This window comes from Pezoporus occidentalis, unplaced genomic scaffold (genome assembly GCF_034315485.1).
Source record: "Pezoporus occidentalis ecotype Australia unplaced genomic scaffold, CSIRO_AGI_Poc_V1 ctg2003, whole genome shotgun sequence".
Classification (NCBI taxonomy): domain Eukaryota; kingdom Metazoa; phylum Chordata; class Aves; order Psittaciformes; family Psittacidae; genus Pezoporus; species Pezoporus occidentalis.
In genome coordinates, this window is record NW_026913861.1 from 1 (window position 1) to 11,268 (window position 11,268).

The 11,268-nt window shown below is 59.4% G+C and overlaps 2 protein-coding genes across 2 annotated transcripts; one reads left to right on the forward strand and one right to left on the reverse strand.

Moving 5' to 3' along the window:
• Nucleotides 1-298: 298 nt before the first annotated feature.
• Nucleotides 299-3,047, forward strand: TRAPPC5 (trafficking protein particle complex subunit 5). The gene is made up of 2 exons (XM_062618518.1): nucleotides 299-339; nucleotides 2,480-3,047. The coding sequence occupies exon 2, from the start codon at nucleotides 2,480-2,482 to the stop codon at nucleotides 3,044-3,046; it is 567 nt and encodes a 188-aa protein (XP_062474502.1). The 5' UTR covers nucleotides 299-339; the 3' UTR covers nucleotide 3,047.
• A 5,190-nt stretch (nucleotides 3,048-8,237) lies between these two features.
• Nucleotides 8,238-10,323, reverse strand: LOC134163571 (erythropoietin receptor-like; the record flags this gene model as incomplete). Its single annotated transcript, XM_062618519.1, has 3 exons — nucleotides 8,238-8,631; nucleotides 9,977-10,064; nucleotides 10,155-10,323. Coding segments are annotated over 3 exons (458 nt in total), but the record flags the coding sequence as incomplete, so codon positions are not given.
• Between the last annotated feature and the right edge of the window lie 945 nt (nucleotides 10,324-11,268).

Below are 11,268 nucleotides of genomic sequence, written 5' to 3' on the forward strand. Positions count from 1 at the left end.
CCATGGGTGCCCCACAATGCCAACTGTGGGTCACGGTGTGCACACCCCCCCCCCCAAAACCTTCCCCCCCCCCCATTGGCCAGTCCGATGACGTGATTGATGACGTCAGCGTGTTCCCCACCCCCCCCCCAGCTGCCGCCCCAGATGGCCCGGTGGGGGGAGGGGCGGGGGTCTCCTCCCCCCCCCCCCGTGTCCCCAAATGACCTCGGAGGGGGCGTGGCCATGAGAGAGGGGCGTGGCTCCGCCCGCTCTGGCTCCGCCCCCTCCCCTTTGAGCGCAGCAGCGGCTTTTACGACAGTCCCGGCCGTAAAGCGAGAGAGCGGCAGCGAGCGGCGCAGGGTCGGTACCGGGGGGGGGGGGAAAGGGCCGGGACCCCCCCATTGAGACCCATTGAACCCCATTGGGCCCCATTGAGACCCATTGAGACCCATTGAAACCCATTGGGCCCCATTGAACCCCATTGGGCCCCATTGAAACCCATTGGGCCCCATTGAGCCCCACTGAGCCCCATTGAGCCCCATTGAACCCCATTGGGCCCCTCTGACCCCCATTGAGCCCCATTGAACCCCATTGAACCCCATTGAACCCCATTGAGCCCCGTTGGGCCCCATTGAACCCCATTCAGCCCCACTGAACCCCATTGAGACCCATTGAACCCCATTGAGACCCATTGAGACCCATTGAGCCCCATTGGGCCCCTCTGACCCCCATTGAGCCCCATTGAACCCCATTGAGCCCCATTGAGCCCCATTGGGCCCCATTGAACCCCATTCAGCCCCACTGAACCCCATTGAGACCCATTGAACCCCATTGGGCCCCATTGAGCCCCATTGGGCCCCATTGAACCCCATTGGGCCTCCCGGCACCCCCATTGAACCCCATTGGGACCCATTGAGCCCCATTGAGCCCCATTGAATCCCATTGAGACCCATTGGGCCCCATTGAACCCCATTGAGCCCCATTGAGCCCCATTGAACACCATTGGGCCTCCCGGCACCCCCATTGAGCCCCATTGGGCCCCATTGAACCCCATTGAGCCCCATTGAATCCCATTGAGACCCATTGGGCCCCATTGAGCCCCATTGGGCCCCTCTGACCCCCATTGAGCCTCCCGGCACCCCCATTGAGCCCCATTGAACCTCATTGAACCCCATTGAACCCCACTGAGCCCCATTGAACCCCATTGAGCCCCATTGAGCCCCATTGGGCCCCTCTGACCCCCATTGAACCCCATTGAACCTCATTGAACCCCACTGAACCCCATTGAGCCCCATTGAACCCATTTAAACCCCGTTGGGCCCCAGTGAACCCCATTGAGCCCCACTGAGCCCCATTGAACCCCATTGAGCCCCCCGGCACCCCCATTGGGCCCCACTGACCCCCATTGAACCCCATTAAACACCGTTGGACCCCATTGAACCCCATTGAACCCCACTGACCCCCATTGCCCCCCCCGGCCCCCACCATACCCCTTTAGCTCCAATTGAGCCTCTCAGACCCCCCAAAACCCTTCAACCCCTCTGGACCCCCCCCCGAAGCACTCCGAAAGCCCCTCAGACACCCCAGTGACCCCCCTCCAACCCCCCATTAACCCCCCCAAACCCCCTCCATCACCCCATTAACCCCTTCCAACCCCCCCATTAACCCCCCTCCAAGCCCCCCATTAACCCCCCCATTAACCCCCCCAACCCCCCCATTAACCCCCTCCAACCCCCCATTAACCCCCCTCCATCACCCCCATTAACCCCCCCAACCCCCCCATTGACCCCCCATTGACCCCCCCGTTAACCCCCCCATTAACCCCCCCAAACCCCCTCATTAACCCCCCAACCCGTCCAACCCCCCATTAACCCCCCCAACCCCCCCATTAACCCCCTCCATCACCCCATCAACCCCCTCCAACCCCCCATCAACCCCCCCCAACCCCCCATTAACCCCCCCAACCCCTCATTAACCCCCCCATTAACCCCCTCACCTTTCCCCCCCCAACCCGTCCAACCCCCCCATTAACCCCCCATTGACCCCCCCATTAACCCCCCCATTAACCCCCCCAACCCCCCCATTAACCCCCCATTAACCCCCCCAACCCCCACATTAACCCCCTCCAACCCCCCATTAACCCCCCTCCATCACCCCATTAACACCTTCCAACCCCCCATTAACCCCCCTCCATCACCCCATTAACCCCCCCATTAACACCCCCCCATTGACCCCCCCCATTAACCCCCCCAACCCCCCCATTAACCCCCCCATTAACCCCCCACATTGCCCCCCATTAACACCCCACTGACCCCCCCATTGAACCCCCATTAACCCCCCCATTAACCCCCATTAACCCCCATTAACCCCCTCCATCACCCCATTGACCCCCTCCAACACCCCATTAACCCCCCAAACCTCCTCCATCACCCCATTACCCCCCCCCAACCCCCCATTAACCCCCTTTCCCCCCCATACCCCCCCCCCACACACTTTACAGATGGAAACCCGCTTCACCCGGACCAAATCATCGGCGCTGGAACGGGCGCTGGGCCGGACGCGGGGCGAGGTGACGCTGAGCGCCTTCGCTTTGCTCTTCTCGGAGCTGGTGCAGTACAGTCAGAGCCGGGTGTACTCCGTAGGCGAGCTCCAAACCCGCTTGGCTCACTTGGGCCATCAAGTAGGGGCTCGAGTCCTCGACGCCTTGGTAGCCCGGGAGAAGAGCGGTCGGCGCGAGACGAAGGTTTTGCACATCCTCCTCTTCGTCAAAGGGCCTTTATGGAAAGCTCTTTTTGGGAAAGAAGCCGATAAATTGGAACAAGCCAACGACGACGCTCGCACCTATTACGTCATCGAGAAGGAACCTTTGGTGAACACCTTCATCTCGGTGCCCAAGGAGAACAGCACCCTCAACTGCGCCGCCTTCACGGCCGGCCTGCTGGAGGCCGTGTTGGGCGCCAGCGGCTTCCCCGCCAAGGTCACGGCGCACTGGCACAAGGGCACCACGCTCATGATCAAGTTCGAGGAGGCCGTGATCGCGCGGGAGAAGAGCTTGGAGGGGAGGTGAAAAGGGGAAGGGAAGGATGGGGGTGATGGGGGGGTCCGTTCTGGTGTCCGTGTTCGGCTATGGGTTGGGTTGGGGTCCTTCACGATGCTCAATGTTCGGTGATGGGGTTGGGTTGGGTCCTTCACGATGCTCAATGTTCTGTAATGGGGTTGGGTTGGGTCCTCCCTCATGTCCAATGTTCTCTAATATAGATGCTTTGGGTCCTTCACGATGTCCAATGTTCTGTAATGGGGTTGGGTTGGGGTTCTTCACGATGTCCAATGTTCGGTGATGGGGTTGGGTTGGGTTCCTTCACGATGCTCAATGTTCAGTAATGGGGTTGGGTTGGGGTTCTTCACGATGTCCAATGTTCGGTGATGGGGTTGGGTTGGGGTCCTTCACAATGACCATGTTCTCTAATGAAAATGCTTTGGGTCCTCCCTCATGTCCGGTGTTCTCTAATGAAGCTGCTTTGGGTCCTCCCTCATGTCCAATGTTCTCTAATGGGGTTGGGTTGGGGTCCTTCACAATGTCCAATGTTCGGTGATGATGGGGTTGGGTTTGGGTCCTTCACAATGTCCATGTTCGGTGATGGAGATGCTTTGGGTCCTCCCTCATGTCCATGTTCTCTAATGAAGATGCTTTGGGTCCTTCACGATGTCCAATGTTCTGTAATGGGGTTGGGTTGGGGTTCGTCACAATGTCCATGTTCGGTGATGGGGTTGGGTTGGGTTCCTTCACGATGTCCATGTTCGGCGATGGAGGTGATTGAGGGGTCCTTTTTGATGTCCATGTTCTGCTATGGGGTTGGGTTGGGGTCCTTCACGATGCTCAATGTTCTGTAATGGGGTTGGGTTGGGTCCTCCCTCATGTCCAATGTTCGGTAATGGGGTTGGGTTGGGGTCCTTCACGATGCTCAATGTTCGGTGATGGGGTTGGGTTGGGGTCCTTCACGATGCTCAATGTTCGGTGATGGGGTTGGGTTGGGCTCCTTCATGATGCTCAATGTTCTGTAATGGGGTTGGGTTGGGGTCCTTCACGATGCTCAATGTTCTGTAATGGGGTTGGGTTGGGGTCCTTCACGATGCTCAATGTTCAGCTATGGGTTGGGTTGGGGTCCTTCACGATGCTCAATGTTCAGTGATGGGGTTGGGTTGGGGTCCTTCACGATGCTCAATGTTCAGTGATGGGGTTGGGTTGGGGTCCTTCACGATGTCCATGTTCTCTATTGGAGATGGTTTCGGTCCTTCCTGATGTCCATGTTCTGTAATGGGGTTGGGTTGGGTTCCTTCACGATGTCCATGTTTGGTGATGGGGTTGGGTTGGGGTCCTTCACGATGTCCAGTGTTTTGTAATGGGGTTGGGTTGGGTCCTCCCTCATGTCCAATGTTCTCTAATGGAGATGCTTTGGGTCCTTCACGATGTCCAGTGTTCTCTAATGGGGTTGGGTTGGGGTCCTTCACGATGTCCAATGTTCGGTGATGGGGTTGGGTTGGGGTCCTTCACGATGCTCAATGTTCTGTAATGGGGTTGGGTTGGGTCCTCCCTCATGTCCAATGTTCTCTAATGGAGATGCTTTGGGTCCTTCACGATGTTCAATGTTCTCTAATGGGGTTGGGTTGGGGTCCTTCATGATGCTCAATGTTCGGTGATGGGGTTGGGTTGGGGTCCTTCACGATGCCCAGTGTTCGGTGATGGGGTTGGGTTGGGGTCCTTCACGATGCTCAATGTTCGGTGATGGGGTTGGGTTGGGTCCTTCATGATGTCCAATGTTCTGTAATGGGGTTGGGTTGGGGTCCTTCACGATGCTCAATGTTCTGTAATGGGGTTGGGTTGGGTCCTCCCTCATGTCCCTGTTCTCTAATGAAGATGCTTTGGGTCCTCCCTCATGTCCAATGTTCTCTAATGGAGATGCTTTGGGTCCTCCCTCATGTCCATGTTCTCTAATGGAGATGCTTTGGGTCCTCCCTCATGTCCAATGTTCTCTAATGGAGATGCTTTGGGTCCTCCCTCATGTCCAATGTTCTCTAATGGAGATGCTTTGGGTCCTCCCCCATGTCCAATGTTCTCTAATGGAGATGGTTTGGGTCCTTCCTGATGTCCAGTGTTCCATAATGGGGTGATGAGGTTGGGTTGGGGTCCTTCACGATGTCCATGTTCTCTATTGGAGATGCTTTGGGTCCTCCCTCATGTCCAATGTCCTGCTCTGGGGATGCTGTACCTGGGTCAGGTCCCTTCCACCGCCGCCACCCTCCCGTAGGCCGTTATGGGGCAGGAGCCCCTGGTGACCCCGTTCATCTCGCTGCCCAAGGCGAACAGCACCCTCAACTGCGCCGCTGCCCTGTGTTCGGCGCCAGCACTCCCGTTTCTCCTCCATGGTAACCATTGCAGTGCGGTGTTTGGGCTTTCGGCCTGGGAACAGAGCTGATAACACCGACGCTTTGGTTTGGCCGAGGACTTTGTGAGCCTCCTGCTCTGCCAGGGAGGAGAGGAAGCCGAGACAGGACTCCTGACCCAAAGTGACCACAGAGGTGTTCCATAGCACAGCACGTCATGGCCAGGATGGAACTGGGGGTGAGCTGGGGGTGAGTTATCGGTGGGCTGGTGCTGAGGTGTTGTATTCCCTTCCCTTGTTATTTCCTTTGTCATCATTGGTGGTAGCAGCAGTGATTTGTGTTATATCTTAGTTACTGAACTGATCTGATCTCAACCCGGGGAGTTGCGTTCTTTTGGTTCTCCTCTCCGTCCCTCCGGGAAGTGAGTGAATGAGTTACCTGAGTGGGTTTAAATCACGACACAGGGATACAGAGATGCAGGGATACAGGGATGAAGGGATACAGGGATGCAGTGACACAGGGATGCAGTGACAGGGATGCAGTGACAGGGATGCAGTGACACAGGGATGCAGTGACAGGGATGCAGTGACACAGGGATGCAGTGACAGGGATGCAGTGACACAGGGATGCAGTGACACAGGGATGCAGTGACAGGGATGCAGTGACAGGGATGCAGTGACACAGGGATGCAGTGACACAGGGATGCAGTGACACAGGGATGCAGTGACAGGGATGCAGTGACACAGGGATGCAGTGACAGGGATGCAGTGACAGGGATGCAGTGACACAGGGATGCAGTGACACAGGGATGCAGTGACACAGGGATGCAGTGACAGGGATGCAGTGACACAGGGATGCAGTGACAGGGATGCAGTGACAGGGATGCAGTGACACAGGGATGCAGGGACACAGGGATGCAGTGACAGGGATGCAGTGACACAGGGATGCAGGGATACAGGGATGCAGTGACAGGGATGCAGTGACACAGGGATGCAGTGACAGGGATGCAGTGACAGGGATACAGTGACACAGGGATGCAGTGACACAGGGATGCAGTGACACAGGGATGCAGTGACAGGGATGCAGTGACACAGGGATGCAGTGACACAGGGATGCAGTGACAGGGATGCAGTGACAGGGATGCAGTGACACAGGGATGCAGTGACAGGGATGCAGTGACACAGGGATGCAGTGACACAGGGATGCAGTGACAGGGATGCAGTGACAGGGATGCAGTGACACAGGGATGCAGTGACAGGGATGCAGTGACACAGGGATGCAGTGACACAGGGATGCAGTGACACAGGGATGCAGTGACAGGGATGCAGTGACAGGGATGCAGGGATACAGGGATGCAGTGACAGGGATGCAGTGACACAGGGATGCAGTGACACAGGGATGCAGTGACAGGGATGCAGTGACACAGGGATGCAGTGACACAGGGATGCAGTGACAGGGATGCAGGGATACAGGGATGCAGTGACAGGGATGCAGTGACAGGGATGCAGTGACACAGGGATGCAGTGACAGGGATGCAGTGACACAGGGATGCAGTGACACAGGGATGCAGTGACAGGGATGCAGTGACACAGGGATGCAGTGACACAGGGATGCAGTGACAGGGATGCAGTGACACAGGGATGCAGTGACAGGGATGCAGTGACAGGGATGCAGTGACAGGGATGCAGTGAGAGGGATGCAGTGACACAGGGATGCAGTGACAGGGATGCAGTGACACAGGGATGCAGTGACACAGGGATGCAGTGACAGGGATGCAGTGACACAGGGATGCAGTGACAGGGATGCAGTGACACAGGGATGCAGTGACAGGGATGCAGTGACAGGGATGCAGTGACAGGGATGCAGTGACACAGGGATGCAGTGACAGGGATGCAGTGACAGGGATGCAGTGACAGGGATGCAGTGACAGGGATGCAGTGACACAGGGATGCAGTGACAGGGATGCAGTGACAGGGATGCAGTGACACAGGGATGCAGTGACAGGGATGCAGTGACAGGGATGCAGTGACACAGGGATGCAGTGACACAGGGATGCAGTGACAGGGATGCAGTGACACAGGGATGCAGTGACAGGGATGCAGTGACACAGGGATGCAGTGACAGGGATGCAGTGACAGGGATGCAGTGACAGGGATGCAATGACACAGGGATGCAGTGACGGGGATGCAGTGACGGGGATGCAGTGACACAGGGATGCAGTGACAGGGATGCAGTGACACAGGGATGCAGTGACAGGGATGCAGTGACAGGGATGCAGTGACAGGGATGCAGTGACACAGGGATGCAGTGACAGGGATGCAGTGACAGGGATGCAGTGACAGGGATGCAGTGACACAGGGATGCAGTGACACAGGGATGCAGTGACACAGGGATGCAGTGACACAGGGATGCAGTGACAGGGATGCAGTGACAGGGATGCAGTGACACAGGGATGCAGTGACAGGGATGCAGTGACACAGGGATGCGGTGACACAGGGATGCAGGGACAGGGATGCAGGGACACAGGGATGCAGTGACACAGGGATGCAGTGACACAGGGATGCAGTGACGGATGCAGTGACACAGGGATGCAGTGACACATCATCCAATCCTTCGGTTTATTGACAACAGGAATTCAACCCCAAAGCAAAGAGAAGCGGGTGACACCCCCCCCACCCCCCCACTGTCCATCAGGGTAACAACAGGGGGGTGGCATCCTTTTGACACCCCCCCTTCCTTGTCACAGCATCCGGGTGACATCACAGTGACGCATCCCCCCCGTTATGACATCACAGTGTGACATCACTATGACACATCCCCTCCAGCGTGACATCACAGCATCCCACATGACATCAGAGCACGCGTCCCGTTCCCCCCCCCCCCATTTAAGAGCAGATGACGTAGGTGGGGGGGTCCCCATCAGCGGGGGGGTCCCCATCCACCCATTTAAAGGGGGCCCCTTTCAGGGGGGCCAGGTTGGCGTAAGAGCCATGGGGGGGGTCCGGGGGGGGTCCGGGGGGGGCTCCTCTGGGGGTCAGAAGGGCAGAGCCGGGGTCAAAGAGCGTGTACTCAAAGCTGGAGGCGGGTGAGGGTCCGGCGCTGGGGGGGGTACAGGGGGGGTCCCCCTCGGGGGGGGGGGGGGGGGGGGGGGGGGGGCGGCCCCTTGCCTGGGGGGGGCCCCACTTCCTCCACGGTGCTCGGCAGCTCCTCGGCTTCGGGGGGGCCCCCCGGAGGGGTCCAGGGAGCCCCAACCCCGTGGCAGAGCCAGAGCTGGGGGGGGGATGAGGTGTTAGAGAGCATCCCCCCTTTAGTGGTACCCCAATAACACACCCCATTGATGCAGGATCCCCCCCCTTTATTGGTACCCCAATAACCCACCCCATTGATGCAGGACCCCCCCCTTTGTGGTACCCCAATAACCCATCCCATTGATGCAGGACCCCCCCCCCTTTGTGGTACCCCCCCAATAACCATAACCCCCTATTGATAAAGGTTTTTCCCCCCTTTGGGACCCCCCCATTGATGCAGGACCCCCCCCATTGTGGTACCCCAATAACCCACCCCATTGATGCAGGACCCCCCCCTTTGTGGTACCCCAATAACCCACCCCATTGATGCAGGACCCCCCCCTTTTGTGGTACCCCAATAACCCACCCCATTGATGCAGGACCCCCCCTTTGTGGTACCCCAATAACCCATCCCATTGATGCAGGCCCCCCCCTTTGTGGTACCCCCCCCAAATACCCCCCCATTAATGCAGGACACCCCCCCTTTGTGGTACCCCAATAACCCATCCCATTGATGTAGTGCCCCCCCCCTTTGTGGAACCCCAAATACCCCCCCATTGATGCAGGACCCCCCCCTTTGTGGTACCCCAATAACCCACCCCATTGATGTAGGAACCCCCCGCTTTGTGGTACCCCAATAACCCATCCCATTGATGCAGGACCCCCCCCTCTTTGTAGTACCCCCCCAATAACCCACCCCATTAATGCAGGACACCCCCCCTTTGTGGTACCCCAATAACCCACCTCATTGATGTAGCCCCCCCCCCTCTTTGTGGTACCCCAAATACCCCCCATTGATGCAGGACCCCCCCCTTTGTGGTACCCCCCCCAAATACCCCCCCATTGATGTAGGGACATCCCCCCCTTTGTGGTACCCCCCCCAAATACACCCACATTGATGTAGGACCCCCCCCGCTTTGTGGTACCCCAATAACCCACCCCATTGATGTACCCCCCCCTTTGTGGTACCCCAAATACCCCCCATTAATATAGACCCCCCAAATACCCCCACATTGATGCACCCCCCCCCCCCCAATAACTCATCCCATTGATGCACCTCTACCCCCCCCAAATACCCCCACATTGATGCAGGACCCCCCCCCCTTTGTGGTACCCCAATAACCCATCCCATTGATGCAGGACCCCCCCCTTTGTGGTAAACCCCCCAAATACTCCCCCCATTAATATAGACCCCCCCAAACACCCCCCCTTTCATTGCACCCTTCAAACTGGGGTCCCTTTAACCCCCATCTCCCCCTTCTATCCCACCCCCAATGTGCCCCCCATCACCCCCCTTGCCCCCCATCACCCCCCCCCCCCCCCCATACCTGGAAGTTGCCCCCATAGGCACTGAAGAGCCCCTCAAACTCCCTCTCAGGGCCTGGCACCGGGGGCCAAAGCTTCTCCTGCAGCAGCCTGGGGGGCAGCAGTGACCCCATTGTGGGGGGGGCACAAACCCAGGACCCCCCCCACATAACCCCCCCATAACCACCCCCCCCCCATTACCTGCGGTGCCCCAGCAGCCCCAGCAGCCCCAGTGCCAGCACCAGGATGGCCAAGAGGCAGGAGAGCCCCAGCGTCACTGGGTCCACGTCTGCAAGGGGGGGGGGGATAAATGGGGATGGGGATGGGGGGGCAGAGAAGGATGGGACCCCCCCAATGGGTGCCTTCCCCCCTCAAATGGGTGCCCCCCCGCCTCATACCCCCCCCATGTCCTCAGCGAGGGGGGTGGTCAGAGCAGGATGTGACCCCCCCCAATGGGTGACCCCCTCCTCCATGGGTGACCCCACACCCAATGGGTGACCCCCCCAATCAATGGGTGCCCCCTCCCCAATGGGTGACCCCCCCAATCAATGGGTGCCCCCCTCCTCCATGGGTGACCCCCCCCTCCTCAATGGGTGCCCCCCCCAATGGATGCCCCCCACCCCCACCCAAGGGTGCCCCCCCTCCCCAATGGATGCCCCCCCCCCCCAAGGGTGCCCCCTCCACCCAATGGATGCCCCTCCCCCAATGACCCCCCCCCAATGGATGCCCCCCCCCAATGGATGCCCCCCCCCCCCATCCAATGGCGGCCCCCCCCCCCGAATCGGTGCCCCCCTCGTCCATCGGTGCCCCCCCCCCCCAAGGGTGCCCCCCCCCCAATGGATGCCCCCCCCTCCCCAATGGGTGCTCCCCACCCGATGGATGCCCCCCATCCCCACCCAATGGCTGCCCCCCCCCCCCGAATAGGTGCCCCCCTCGTCCATAGGTGCCCACCCAATGGGTGCCCCTCCCCAATGGCTGCTCCCCACCCAATGGATGCCCCCCACCCCCACCCAATGGGTGCCCCCTCCCCCAATGGGTGCCCCCCACCCCCACCCAATGGATGCCCCCCCCATCCAATGGGTGCCCCCCCTCCCCAATGGCTGTCCCCCCCTCACCCACTGGATGCCCCCCCCCAATGGCTGCCCCCCACCCCCACCCAATGGCTGCCCCTCCCCCCCCCAATGGCTGCCCCCCCCACACCCAATGGATGCCCCCCACCCCCACCCAATGAATGCCCCCCACCCCCACCCAATGGCTGCCCCCCCCACCCACTGGAGGCCCTCCCCCCAATGGCTGCCCCCCACCCCCACCCAAT